Here is a 15,410-nt window from a genome sequence, read left to right on the forward strand (position 1 = left end):
GCATGCTGGAGGGTTCTGTCATGCACAACTAGAAGCTACAAAACTTTAAAGTATTTAAAAAATATTTCCCTCACTATTCTTTTGAGTAGTTTTTAATGTATTTATCAATCTGTGGAGGAAATCTTGGAATCAGCAACACACAGCCCCATACGTTCAGCACTATTTAAACAGGATCCTGTAGCCTGCCTTCCAACCCAACTACCCAATATGTCTGGAAATTACTTCAGTATAAGAAATAACACAGGAGGCCAGCTTAATATTTTCTAGTACTATGCTGTTGTCCTAATGTCATTTAATGAATAATCCATCCCCACTGATTTAAGTGTTGTCTTTATCACAGACTGAATTTGGGTCTATTTTTGGACACTGCTATTTCTTAGTAGCTGTTGGCACCCTGCTGCTTTGCAGCCCATCAGATACCATCAACTCTTCAACATGACATCTTTAATCTGTTTAGCTAAGTGTGTTTAAATTAAACCAATCTATAAACTTTAGCATTAGAATGTCAAGGTTAAAAAATGTGTTGATTCTCATTTGAATCACCTTATGAAATTCACTGATATAGTCCGAGAAAATACTGCCCTTTTCCCCACATTTTCTATATTAAAATTTAGGAATATGGAATACCAAGTTTTCCCTTTTAATAGAGTCTTCTCTCCCACATAAAAACAAACAAACAAACAAAAAAGGAAAGAAAGAAATGCAAGGAAACCACCTGGCCTGTCTAATGAATAGCTCTTTCTGGTCTTGGGATAGCCTGTGGCTAGTCTGTTCGTCCTCTTTGCAAACCACCACTGGGTGGACATCTGGGGCCTTGGGCCAGGGAGCTTGATTATACTCTAACACCCTATACAGCTTCAGGAAAACAAAGTTACCCTAAGTCCAATATGAACAGCAGAAGTTTCATCACAAGCCTGTGGACTTCTCAAATACAGAGTTCACCAAGGGTCACTCAGCTCTGGGGATGGACTTTCCAGTCACTCTGGTGGACAGTGGATATGAAGTGACTGTGCTGAGGGCCTGACAACAATGCTTCATGCTTTAGTTAGGAAAGAGCCCTTCCTCTGTAGTTTTTTTTAGTTGTTGATAGACCTTTACTTTGTTTATTTATATGTGGTGCTGAGAATCGAACCCAGTGCCTCACATATGCCAGGCAAGCGTGCTACCACTGAGCCACAACCCCAGCCCCTGAAGTTTTGTTTTAAGGGACTGAATCAGCAGCATATTCTCTGCATCCTCCAAACTCTAAGTTATGAAGCTTTGTTTTCAGAGTAAGAGCTTCAGAAAGCACAAAAGACTGGGATGGCGAAGAGATCAGAAAATTGCTTGTCTAGAAGATTCAGCCCTGACCTCCTTCACCTACAGAGGTGGCGGTGGTGCTCAGGCACCAGTGAGGAGCAGGAACCCAAGGCTGTGCTGGATCTCTCACTCCCCGCCTGAAGCTGGAACTTCAGGCAAGCAGCCTCAGCTTCAGAAAGACTGCTGGGAGCTGAGAGGTAAATATGAAGGACCAGGACAGGAGAGTGGAAGCACAGGAAGCCTTGACAGCAAACTGGCCAGAAGAATTTTCATCAAGATCAAGGAAAGAATCAGAGGGGAACCAGTCACAGCATGTACCCTCAAAAAGTCACAATCCATTTAATTAGGACAGAAAACACTACTGTTCTTTCAAAATTGTTTGTCTGTAACTTATAGGCATATTATTTGGTTATGTATGTGATCCTACTGGTCTATCTGGTTATAATTCTTGTACGTTTGTTTGCATTTTTTTGGTAATTTTCTAGAACATTCTATCTTATTCAACCTGACTCCCGCTGACGATAAACCAACAGGAAGTACCTCTTAGGCTTCACCAGGGACCTTCCTCTCCTAGCCAGCTCAGTCCCTCTTGGACTGTCTCTCCAAACTTACCCTTCCTATACATTGCTCTCTGACTTCTTAGCTCTCAACCCAAATGCTTTGGTCCCTTAAACACATACATCAGGTCACATTAAGGCCCATTCTACAACTTGGCTCAGGTTTCTGATTCTGAAATGCCTCTTTTATTCTTTTCTTCTACTTCTCCCTCCTCCCTCCCTCGGTCTTTCTCCCCCCTCTCCCTCCCTTTCTTCTTTCCTAGCATTGGTGATTGAGTGCAGGGCGTCACATATGCTAGGCAAGCACTCTACCACTCAACTACATCCCTGGCCCTGTCTACTTTTTGAGACAGTATCTAAGTTGCCCAGGCTGGTCTCAAACTTGGGATCCTCCTGCCTCAGTCTCCTAAACAGCTGGGGATACAAGCATATGCCATCATGCCTGGCTTTATTCTCTTTCTTTTCCCACCTCCTGTAGTACAAAGCTTCTCCTACCACATATAATTAAAACCCCTTCATGAGGTCTCACTGCCCATGGAAGAAAATCTAAGCTCCTTATTCCATTGATAAATCAAGCATTTTGGCGGCCTGGTCCTTTCATTCCAATCCATCCCCTATTTTCAATATTCATCACAAATCTTTACTCTTGTTTCAAACCTCACATTTTCCCAGACTCTTCTACATCTCTTGCCTTTTCTCATGCTATACTTTTTCTGTCCTGATTCTCTCCTCTTCCTACATGCCAAGGTCTATCCAGAGAGATTCATCCTTCCCAGAGCCTATCTGGTGACATTCATTCAGTCACATTCTGGTAAAGTCAGCCTTCTGTTACAGTTACTTGCTGTTAGTTGGTCAGGCCCACCACTCAGTCATAAGGCTCACAGAAGTCCTGTCTTATTTAGAAAATATTTTCCAAAATACTTGCAAAACACCTTGCATGGAGTGATGTAACTTAAGTTGAGGAACAGAAACCCAGATCCACTCTTAAAAAAATTAAAAGAAATTATTTAGGAAGAGCAAAGAATGGGAATCCAGCTGTGTGTGCTCCAGGGGGCTTTCGGTACAGCTGAAGAGGATGGGCAGAGGAAAGCTCTTAAATGAAAACAGAAGTCCATGTAAGCTGTTTCAAAACAAAGACAAGTGGTTGCTGGGCTTTCTGCAGGAGTTGGCATTAGTGTATCGGTGGAGACAGCCTCTGATAGTCCAGCGTCCTTGCACAAGCGGCTTCTCTGGAATACTGGATGCTTCAAGTCTGAAGAATCTTGCATCGTCTGTTATGGGCACACTTGCGAGGGGGCCCTACGTGTCCTCCCAGCTCCATTTTGTGGGGGTCTGACATAAGAGTCTGCTTTGATACTGCTATCTTTCATAGAGGCAAGGACTTAATGTGAGTTCTTGATAGTGTAGATGAAATAATACTACATTTTGTCAGAGATCTAACCTTTATAACATTATTGCTATTTCACAGAGGGGGAGATCAAATTTTCCTTAAGTATACTACTTAAGTCTTTTCTAAGAACATGACTTGCTAGCCAGGCACAGTGGCACATTTCTGTAAATCCAGTGCTTCGAGAGGCTGAGGCAGAAGGATCACACATTCAAGGTCATCCATGGCAACTTAGCAAGACACTATCTTAAAACAAAAAGGGTTGGGAGTTCAGCTCAGTGGTAAAGAAACCCTGGAGTTCAATCCCCAGGGCCGAGGCAGGGATGGGTGGGGGGAGAGAAAGAAAATAACTTGCTGTGATTGATCACAGAATAAGTGATTTTTAGCAAACCACGGAAAAATTTATTTTTAGAACATGACACCACCATGGGCTTAAAAATCATACCTTCGGAGTTATGAAAGCTGTCTCAGACACTGTAGAAAAGTTGGAAGATACAGGCATAGATGGGTGGAGGGATAACGGTAAAATCTAGAAGGTGGGTATGTGATTATTTACTATGAAATTCACTTACCTTTTCTGTGCTTAAGATTTTAACAAAATGTTGGAAAAGTCAACAAACAAAATTTGCACGGACAATCACTGTCTTCTGAGCTTGGAGAGAAGATACACAGGGGATACAGGGAAGGGCTGTGTTCTCTGGAGTCACCTGCCATCTCCTGGTGCCTATGAACTCAGTGCCTGACATGCAGTAAGTGCTCAGTAAATTAAGTGTTTGTTAAACAAACACCACCCCTAGGACATGTCCAGATGGTACAGCCCATTATACACGGAGGTTGTATAGCACATGTGGTATCGCCTAGTGCTCCTAGGGCCACAATGAAACAAACAACCTGAGATTAAATCAAGTTTAACAGAATGATTCAATCAGAGACGCTGCAACACAGTATGTAAGAGGCTATTGCTGGTGTAACACAGCAGACTGTTTCAATGAAGATCGGAAAATTAAATAAATAAAAGAATACACTCTAAAAGAATAGGATAAACAGTATAGCATAGTAAATACAGAACTGGTAACAGGCCCTTTATTATCATTAGTGAATAGAATGTGCTGTACATAAATGCATGTACCACTTTTACAGGATCAGCAGTGTGGGGGTCTGCTTACAAGAGCATCACTAAAGACACCTGCATAAAGCACTGAGCTATCACGTTAGTGAAGCCAGAATTAGACAGGCAATCAGCATAGATGAAGGTAAATCAAAGTCAGATCAGATCAAGGAGGCCAATTTTGAGTGAGTCTGGGAAGCTGGAGACTGTTCCCTGAAGGATTGAATGTTAATTCCTTCAGGGCCTTTCCTCCATCCTTATCAAGAACCTGCCCCTTTTCCAACCTGCTGCTAAGGTAACCTGTCCCAAGAATTGCCCCTCCCTATAAGGAGGGGTAAGGGTTGTTAAGTGTCCTTGGTTGCATCAGCTTACCTGTTCCACCTTTTGGCCATCCCACCGAGCATTTTCTAGGCCTAGTCATATACACAGGAAGGAGAGAGAGAAGGGGAAGAGGGCAGAATAAAAGAAGCCTAGGACATACAAAAAGAGCAGAACGTCTCGCTTCTGGAGGATACCAGGATACCAGCTATGGCCCCCTTCTCCCTCCAGGGAGAAGTCTATGTTACCACATTTTAAATAAACCCTGCTTTATATGCTTTCTTAGGTGGGCTTCTCTAATGTTCAAACTTCAACATTTGAGGGAGCAGAACTCAACACCAGCAACCAGTGGTATCATTAGGACAGCAACCACATCACTAGGTGAGGGGGCTTTCTGAGCTTCATTATGTTCTTACAGGGCCACAGTCATATATGTAATCTGTCACTGACCAAAACATTTCAATATGGCACATGACTTTATATAATATGGGTAAAAAATGCACTAGGAGAAAACTAGTCCACTGGGTGGATTTTAAATCACATCATGAAACTGGTGGAATCTGATTCAAGTAAACTCACATGGGTATAGTGGTTAAAACTTGGGTTCTAAAACCCATAGAGGTTAGGTCCCAGCTTCACCCTGGTTAGCTGTGTGAATGTGGGCAGCTGGCTTCACCCTCCTAGCATTCATGCTTCTAAAATGGGTATAACAACATTATTTTCCTCTTCCGGGTTTTGTTAAGATATTAAATGACATAATGCATATAGAGCATTTAACATGATACCTTACAGTAGAACACATTTAGCAGAGGACATTTTAATGAGAAAGGGCTTGTCTAAAATATAAAGAACGAAGACCAGCAGTCTTCAAGCAAATCTTCATCTGAATGGTCCAACTATCAACTTATGCTACCAAGGAAAAGGTTGGACAGCTATATTTCCAAATGTTTTCAATGACACGTCATGTTACTAGAGCAACTTTAAAATAAAGAGATGACACTAAGCACTTAAGGGCTACAAGGATCTGCTTTAAGGCTCCTGCGGCCAGTAACTTCTTTGTTCTTAACCCCAATAATCCCTGTGGTTTCTCAACTGCAGAGGCTGCTCCTACAATAACCCACTCTGCCTCCTGGCTGAGGTTCAAGCTCTCAGGAACCTCTCTAGTCTTTTCTTCTAACTTCCCTTCCTCTCTTATTTCTGCAGAGTGACTTTTTCAGACTCTTCTTTTTGGCCCTGCATGGTACCAAGCTCTTCCTGACTGACTGTCCTCAGGGCTACTGCCCCCGGGACAACTCCACAAACCCTTCTCAGCTCAAAGGCCTCCAAGGTCTGGATTCTCTGACAGTCCACGCTTTAGGCTGCCAGGAGAGCTTTCCTAGGACACAACTTGAAGTTATTCCCTTGCTTGGGAGGAAAAGATGACTTTAAAGGTCATTAAATGTTTATTTCCTCTTGCATTCAAATTAGAATTTACCTTATTAATGGAAGAAGAAGGAGAAGGAGAAGACGAAGAGGGTGGTGACTGGCTAAGACCTTCAACACAACCAATCTGAGCCAAAATATCCACCTTGAAATAAAAAAGGTGCTCAGTGAGAAGGTGAGAAAAAGTAAATCAAAGCCTTTCCCAGGAACAGCAAACGAGTGGCAGGGCCAAATTAGCCACAACAATCTAGCGTGCCACTCACGCTAAACACCACATGCAAAGGCCCCAATCAACAGCAGTGCAGTTTACCTTCTCAAATCTGCTGCCCGGTATCATAATACATCATCACTGAAGCACGAGAAGTAATAATAAAGCTGCACAGAAGGAATGGAGCCAAAGTCATGCATGTTGCACAGCCACCAAAACAAACTCCAGGGAAAGGACAGCCAAGGTTTCAAAATGCCAAGGTTCTGAATATTTTGCTTTTAAAGGTACTAGACAAGTGAGGGACCAGCCAGGATCAACAACGCCGCTTTGTCACCTCGAAGCTAACCCAGAGGCACCAGTGGGTCCTACCAATCCCTGCTGTGAGGAGGATGGACTGGTCAGTCCATGAACACAGGAGCAAACATCCTGTGTGTGTGCCAAGGTTCTCCCTGGCTTGCAGGGCAGCAGCTTTGTGAGATAAGTGACTGACTGGACCCCACAACGCCGGCCAATGGCCAGACTGCAGCACTGTTGTCAAGAGCACAACTGTGGAGCAGTTTCCTGGCCTCAAATCCCAGCCCCACAGCCATGCAGTGGGGAGTCAGTGCTGGTGAAGTCTACAGTGTTGTGAGTGTGTACTTTTTCAGGTATCTCTCATTATTCTCATTTTACAGATGTAAATAAACATAAATCTGGAATTCAATTTATGCACGAAGAAAATCAAGATGGAGCAACACGGACCAGTTTACATTCCAACTAAAATTAATAAAATTGACAGAAAACTGTTTTCAAATTGCTGGATATCAGGCAATGAACTCTTGGGACCCAAGAAATAACAAAGTAACCCTACAGCTGCCCTAGATTACTGCCTGAAGAGATTTTCCAGGTCACATGTAAGGGATGGAGAACCTACAAAGCACAGGGGTCTCTCACTTGGGGCAGCAGAACTGGCATCTGAGGCAGAGCACTGCCGAGGACACCCCAGATCTGAAGCTGACACCTGACCAACACCTCATGTGAGGAAACTGCCCCATCAGGGAAAGAATCACATGTCAGAACAGAGGACAATCCTCACAGGGCTGTTCCTCCAGCTGGTACAGAAACTGACCTCACAGTGCATCAGACACAGCATTACAGGGCTGTGCTTCAGTAGAAGGGCAAAAACATGTCTAGAGTGAATGTATTCTGGTCCCACTTGTAGAAGTTTAAAAATAGAACTGGAAACAAGGAGAGTTTCAAAGTAACTAAAGTCTATACCACATCAAGGCTGAAAAACATTTGTGGGAATGCAAAATTATCCACCATATTACAAGGTAAAAATCACAATGTCTGCCATGTAATAAAAACTGACCAGCATGAGAAAGTGGGAAAATATGACCAATAACAAAGTAAAACCAGTTGATGCTGACTCGTGATGACACAGATGACAGAATCAGCAATATTTAAGAGCAAGAAGCTTTCAAAAATCATATGGGGAGAGGAAATAGGCAAAATGGACTCCCAAGAGGCGACAACTTTAAAAGCACCCCCCCAAAAAAAAACCCAAAAAACAAATTTCAAAACACTCATGTTGAAGCACACTGAATCAATGTAAATCCATGGGCCCACGGTACTACAAACCAGAAGAAAGGAAAATTCAATCACTAGTCTGAGCAGCCATGAAACAACACCTAACTCTGAAAACTGATAATTAAAGAGAAAGCATTCTACATTTACCCTAAATTTCTAACACGGTAGCTGCCTGGCTCCAGCTGATGGAGGGAAACAGTGGCAAGCCAGTCCGGCACCCCAGAAGCAACAACAGCACTGCTTCAGGCAAGGGCTGCACGTGGAGGGAGCCAGGAGGTGAGGGGCTAACAGTGCTAAGTCACACCAGACAGCTTACTGGCAGGAGGAGAAAGCACGTGACGGAAGCAAAAGACTGGCACCTACCTGAACCAGAGTTTGCTCTGATCAACCACAGCGGCTGAAAGAATGTGAAATGTGCAACATGACCTGTGTTACATTCTTACCTAAAATGTCCAATTGAGTCCATTAAGCCCATAGATATAACTTACAACGTGTAGAAAATAATGGGGATAAAGGAACAACTTAATACCACAAAGAAACAACCAGACAAATCCAGCAGACAGGAATTCTAAAGAACAGGCTAAGTCAGAATTTAAAAGTAGGCATTGTGCTAGTTTTGAAAAAAAGGAAATTTAAAAGGACACAATCAGATGTAATGTAATGTAATGCTGGGTCCCATCAAGGATACTTGTTCACAAGTCAGCTGTCAAGGACGTTCTGGGACAGTGGGAAAATTAAAACTGGCCTGCATATTAGGTGAGGTAAGAACTTACTGAAAAGGAAAGGTAAAGATCATGCACTTATAAAAGGCTGCAAACTTCCAGGCCGAGACTTTCCCCAAGGGTACTCAAGGAAAGTGAACAGAAAGAAAGTTACCATTCACCGTTCACTAAGCAAGAAGACTGTTTGGAGAAGGTTGAGGTTTTTTTATTTGTTTGTTTGTCTGTTTTGTTTTGAATATCACTTTCCACATGACTACAATAACAAAGTCTTTTCCAGACATTTCTCATTCACCAAATATCTAACAACCATGTGCCAACTGTGTTAGAAAGGGGAACAGGAAGCAAATATCTGCTTCCTATGCACAGACACATTTTAAACAGAATGACAAAAGATTTTACTCTTCCCCCAAAAGGCCTGAATTCTGCCATCTAGTAAAAAATTACCAAGCATGAAAAAAGTGGGAAAATAACAAGGTAAAAACCAATTGACGCTGACTTAGTGATGACACAGATGACAGAATCAGCAATATTTAAGAGCAAGAAGGGTTCAAAAATCAAATGAGGAAACAGGTCAAATGGTGTCCCAAAAGGTGACAACCTTAAAAGCCCCCCCTCAAAAAAGAGCCAAAAAGCCAGACACCCCCCCCCCCGCCTCAAAAAACAAACAAAAAGCATTCAAGTTGAAACACACTAAATCAATGTAAATCCATGGGCCTAACTGGTAAAAATCCTAACCAAAATACAGAAGAACTTGGAAATTTCCTATTTAGTTCCTTACAAAACTTTGATTTAAAAGTCATGATCTGGTTCTACAGATGAACCTCTAAGATGAGAAATACTGCTGGAGAGATAAGTGCACACACTGCTTTAGCAATGAAGATGAACCCAGGACACACCAGATGCACTTAGGCCAGGTACAGCAAGACCACTGACAGGGAGATACCAAAACAAGTCTAGTTACTTAAAATTCCCCTGCTAGTTCACATGCCAACCCACAGACGTCAATTTCAGGTGTTAATTATTTAAATAATTGGATAATAAATGGAGTGGCAAAATAGATGGGTAATACTTCTATTACCTTAGAGGGTTTATGTACTTTGCTAGCCCAAAGTCTTAACAGGAAGCTTTACACAGGGAATAGATGATGCCACAGCCAGCCAACACAGCTTCCTTTGCGACAGACCTGCCTAACAGAAGTCCAGGTGAAATGGCCTTTTATGGGCACTGCTGACAGGAGCTGCTGACTGCTGCTCAAGGCCCTTATTATTGCAGCTTTCAGGTTGAAAACAAACAAAAACCCTTTGTTTTTGGCATTTGTTTCCAATTAGACAAAAACAAGCAACAACAGAAACCACCTTTACAACAGATCTCATTAGCATGTATTCTTGAAAAGTCCCCCAGAGGAATCAAGCTGTCACCTGATAGAAGTCAAGCATCTGAAATGAGGTTAGTATGGACACCAGTACAAAGTCTTCCTTAAAAAGTCTGTAATCAGGCTGGGGATGTGGCTCAAGCGGTAGCGCGCTCGCCTGGCATGCGTGCGGCCCAGGTTCAATCCTCAGCACCACATACAAACGAAGATGCTGTGTCCGCCAAAAACTAAAAAAAAAAAATTAAAATTCTCTCTCTCTCTCTCTCTTAAAAAAAAAAAAAAAAAAGTCTGTAATCAAGTAGATTCATGTGGGGGATGGGAAGGGTGGCCTTTCCCAGACAGGCTTTTAGAGAAGCAAGTTCAGCAGGCAGTTAAGAGCCGTCTAGGGCATTATAAGTCTCACCTGAGGTAATGAAATAAGCAAATCTAATACTTTCGTGAAGGTCTTTTTTTTACTGGTTTAAAATGGTCTAAAAATAGCCTTAAGCGGTCTAAAAATGGACTTCTTTTGAGACATGAGAAAGCAAACTATATTGCCCTTCTTATCCCTTTAGCCAATAAAAATTACGTCACACAAATATGACATGGAAAATTTCTGCACAATAATAAGAAGTTATGTCCCTAAATAACCACTTAACTTTGTGTATGTATTTAATATCCAAACTGTGAAAAAAGTAATTAACAATCCCAGGGAGTTTTTGCAAGAGCACTTGACGTTTTTTGATTGTATGACCCATCAGAGGGAAGGACAATGGCTACTGGCAGACAGCTCTCGGGCCTCCAGCCAATGCTTGGAACACACACAGCTGAAATCTGTGCATTTCATAATACTAACACTGTGAAGCACCTTGTGAGGTATTTATGACTGAGAAGAATAATTCATTTATTTGTTACTTTTTTTTATGTGGTGCTGAGGATCGAACCCAGGGCCTCGTACCTGCTAAGTGAGTGCTCTACCACTGAGCCACAACCCCAGGCCTGAGAAAAATAATTCAAATAAGCACAGAGCACTTGGTTACAGTCCAAGGCTTCTTATAAATTACTGGGAATGGAAAAGATACAATCTTTGCTTATCAGGCTTAGAAATTTACAAATGAGCGATATAATTTGAATTGGAATCACAAATCGTGCTAAGAGAACCCAGAGGAAGGACAGAAGAGGAGTGAAGAGAAACAAAAGTAGGTTTCATGAAAGACATGGTGTGTGAACTGAACCTCAAATGGGTAGATGGATAACAGCAAATGGAAGGAGTGTTCCGCCCTCCCTAGGAGAGTCAAGGGTGCAGAGAACAGGTGGACAGCCCCAGGGCTGGATGCACAGCCAGTGTGGCTGCAGCAGACACATCCCTAAGGGCAGGGATGGGGCCATGCAGAGGACTCAGAAATGTAACCATAAGTTCAGATGAATTTCTTCTACAGTTTCCCCACGTGCAGGTGTTCAGAGTCTGCTTGCGGAACTTTGCCTTATTCAAAGTAGTGACTGCCTCCTGGGACAGCCCTCTGACTTATAGCAGATAGCTGGTTCAGGAGCCAATTAGAGCCCCTAGAGTTTCTTAAGCAAAGAACTGACGTATTTAATGGCTTGTTTTAGAGGTATATAAGAGAACAATTATTAAACCACTACTAAGTACCAACTATTGTTCTAAATACTTTAGGACTGTTTTTTCATTTACTATTCTTTCCAATAATCCTATGAGGTTGTAGAAGTGAGGTACAGAAAGGTTAAATAGCTTACCCTAAGTCACACAGAAAGTATGAGATCTGGGATTAAAACCTAGGCAATTTTGTCTGGAGCCTGATGCCACGCTATGCTACCTCTGGAGGATATTTCAGAGAGAGACTCCATTAGAGCACTGTAATGGTTCTGCCCTTCCCCTCCCCTTACATACATAAAGAACAGAGAACATACCTATCAATAATGAGGGCTTATGATAGCACTTGGGAGTTTTAAAATAGAATAAAAGGAGGGCACAGAAAAAAAGTAACATTCAGGGAAGGTCAGGAAGAGAAACTAGTTTTGTGGGGAAATCATGAGCAATTTTGAAGCTGAGTTTGAGATACAGAAGAGACTAGCAGACAAGAACTGTTGGGCAAAAAACTAGAAATTGGGCAAATGGGAAACTCAAGAGTGGGAGACATTTTTAAAGAATCATCTCTGTGATTAGGGAGGGTATAAGAGGAGAAAGGATGGAACCAAAAAGAAGGACAGAGGAGACCCTGGAAAGGGAAGAGGTGGGAAGGAAGAGCAGTACTTCTGAAATATCTCCCATGTATCCGCCACCCTTTACCTTGCGGCCTCCCCTGCCAACCCCCAGGAAGCAGGCGTCTGACCTCAGCCAGACATCAGCCTGGGTCTGACCCCAAAGCTTCCCCTGCACCGCAGGCCTTGGTGGGGGTGAAGGGAGACCAGGAGAAACTGTGAAGCCAAGGAAGAGAAAGATTCGAGGAATTCCGTGTCATTAAGATTTTAACAAAATGAGAAGCAGAGTTTTTCCAATTATGCATATCTTTCTAGTATTTAAAGAAAACAGAAAAATCTCTCAAGCCCAAATCCTTCAGATAAAACACACAGGTTTATCAAACTTTTAACTAAAGTTTAATCCCATTGTTATTAAGTACAAGAATATCTTTCCATTTTTCCTGAGTTTATTTTTTTCTTACAGATTTACAAGGGTTCTTTGTATGTTAATGGAACTATCCTACATCTGTATAACCTATTAGAAGTACTTTTCCTAGTTTAATATTACTTTTTGACTTAAATGTACTGATTCTCTCTGTCTGATAGACATGTATCAGGTTTAGAAATGCATTCCACAGTCAAAGGTCATTTAAAAAAAAAAAGTTGCCTATATTACTTGTCTCAAAACAAAGCCATGCCCTGGGAGACAGCAAGGGCCAGAGAATGGGCAAACCTGGGAGCAAAAAAAATTAAAGCTACCAACCAATAATGGTTGTCTGGTTTCTCACTCAAAACACCTTTCAGAGCATTTTAAAAAACATACCATATTTGTAGCCTATTTAAATCATTCTCATATCCCAGATAACCAAGATTGGAGACAGCTGTTAACATATTAGTTCTTACATTAAATTCAAATAAATTAATCATGGTCAGACTTTCTGGATTTTATTTTCACTTGTAGCTCAACTTTTCTTTGTTTTCAAAGGATTTGATTTAGGGCTGGGGTTGTAGCTCAGTGGTAGAGCACTTGCCTTGCATGCATGAGACATTGGGTTCAATTCTCAGTACCACATAAAAATAAATAAATAAAATAAAAATATTGTATCCATCTATAACTAAAAAAAATTTTTAAAATAAGGACTTAGTGTTAGACTGGATTAATTAAATCCAGTTTTCAAAAATTGGATTTATTATTTTCTTAATAACCTGGAAAAAAATTAAGATTTATACTAATCAGTTGTCACTACACTTGAAAATTGCTAATTGATATTATTTTTTAACAAAACAAGATTTGAATCTTTGAGTTTGTGTCATTGGGTAGTCTCTCCTAAGACGACGGCTGAGGTACATTCCCAGAATTAAAGAGGCTGCTTCCTCCATTCACTCTATGGTCACTCCATCGCGTTCCCCTTTTATTAAAATGCTGCCCTTTACTTTCACATAAGCCCACTTCATGAGGATGACTTTATATAATTCAGGGAATCTCAAATGGATTGCATCTGCTCCCAGGGGACACTTGGCAACATCCGTGGCTGCCACAGCTGTGTGTGCGCATCCTGCAGCACAAAGGCGGGGGTGGGGCAGGGGATGGCCGTGGGAGGCATCAGGCCTCTAATGTCAACAGTGCTCAGTTTGCGAATCCCTGGAAAACCAGGTGAGGTGAAAGTACTACTTCTTTACATGTCCTAGTGAGTGACCTTTAAGTAAACAATGTTCAAGGATTATAGTAACAAAGGGTAGAAAGATGTTTAACTGCTGTGATCATGTTGTCTCTTGATTCTTTTTTTTTTTTTTTGGAACGAGGTATTGACACTACGGCTTTTAAGCACTGAACCACATCTGCAACCTTGTTTTACATTTTATTTAAAGACAGGGTCTCCCTGAGTTGCTCATGGCCTTGCTAAGTTGCTGCTGGGGCTGGCTTTGAACTTGCAATACTTCTTCCTCAGCCTCCTGAGCTGCTAAGGTTACAGTGTGCACCATGGTACCTGGTTTGCCTCTGAATTTTAAAGATCTGGGACAGACAACTTGTAATTCTTGATATGTATAAAAATTATTTTTAAAGGTACAAAATCTACAGTTAATCTATGGCGCTTTCAGAAGGTTTAGAGGATAGAGCATGTAAGCAAAATCACATCCTTGAAAAGGATTAGGCTTAACATAATTTAAAATACTTTATGTAGTTAAAAAATTACCAAGAAATAACACCTCATAAAGCCCCCCCCCCTTTTGATACTGGAATTGAACCCAGAGGTGTTTAACCACTGAGCCACATCCCCAGCTCTTTTTTATATTTTATTTAGAGACAGGGTCTTGCTGAGTTGCTTGGGGCCTTACTCAGTCTGAGGCTGACTTTGAACTTGTGATCCACGTGCCTCAGCCTCCCCAGCCACTGAGATTACAGGAATGCACTGAACCTAGTGCCCATTTGTTTTTAAAGATGTACATGGCAACAACATTTTAATACCCATCTTCTTTGAAACCCATGTCACTCATTCTGATTAAGCATTAAGTATGTAAATGTACTAAGCAGATTCACCTAAACTGGTCAAATTTTAATAAAAACAAATGTAAAGTTCTGCTATTATTTCTCTCAAATTATTCTAACTCTTCTAAGTCTTCTTAAAGCAACATGATAATAGCACAACTGCTGAATGCCTGGATCTGCTCAGAACTTTTACCTTCTAGGGCAGCATGAGGGGCCTCCAACTCTGACAGAGGGAGCTGTTCTCAGGCCTTGATCCTGCCCAAGCTCTGACACTGACTACCTCCACAACAGAACCCTTCTCTTCTTTCCATGCCTTCATTCCAGAGAGTATTTGCAACTTTGGGATTTGTGTTCACAGACTTTTTAAAAGCAACTTCTGACATCTATCTTTTTTTTATCATTGATTCTGAAAACAGTTTTTAGCAGGCTTAACAGGCGAGTTCTTTGTTAATACCCAGCAGAAATGCCACACAACAAACCTAAAAGTTACTCTGCATATGCATTAGGGAATGACAATAGCTATGACCCAGCACAAGCTGTCATCAATGCACATTGCTTTCAGGAAAGCCACCGTAACCAGCAGGACAATGTGAAACATACCTGGTTGCTGCTGTTGGAGGCTGCCGAATTCACTTGAGCTGTACTTGCTGAGAGGGAATCAAGGAAAGCTTGGTCAGCCACTGAATTTCCACATGAAAACTGATCTTTCCCATCATTAGGTAACATCTGAATGTTAGAAAAAAAACCACAATTATTTTCATAGATTAGGGTCATTTCACAGT

General features: G+C 41.6%; 1 protein-coding gene across 2 annotated transcripts in view; it reads right to left on the bottom strand.

The window, feature by feature from the left end:
• Snx9 (sorting nexin 9) overlaps positions 1-15,410 on the bottom strand; it is a 66,097-nt gene that overhangs the window by 38,164 nt on the left and 12,523 nt on the right. Inside the window, exons 4-5 of one of the 2 annotated variants that reach the window (XM_076858087.1) lie at positions 15,229-15,354; positions 6,144-6,236 (exon numbers count right to left, since the gene is read on the bottom strand). In XM_076858087.1, the coding sequence (XP_076714202.1) occupies positions 6,144-6,236; positions 15,229-15,354 (219 nt within the window). The remainder of the gene's footprint in view (positions 1-6,143; positions 6,237-15,228; positions 15,355-15,410) is intronic. The other variant, XM_076858088.1, reaches the window with a different exon arrangement.

This window comes from Callospermophilus lateralis, chromosome 6, assembly GCF_048772815.1.
Source record: "Callospermophilus lateralis isolate mCalLat2 chromosome 6, mCalLat2.hap1, whole genome shotgun sequence".
In the NCBI taxonomy this organism is placed as follows: domain Eukaryota; kingdom Metazoa; phylum Chordata; class Mammalia; order Rodentia; family Sciuridae; genus Callospermophilus; species Callospermophilus lateralis.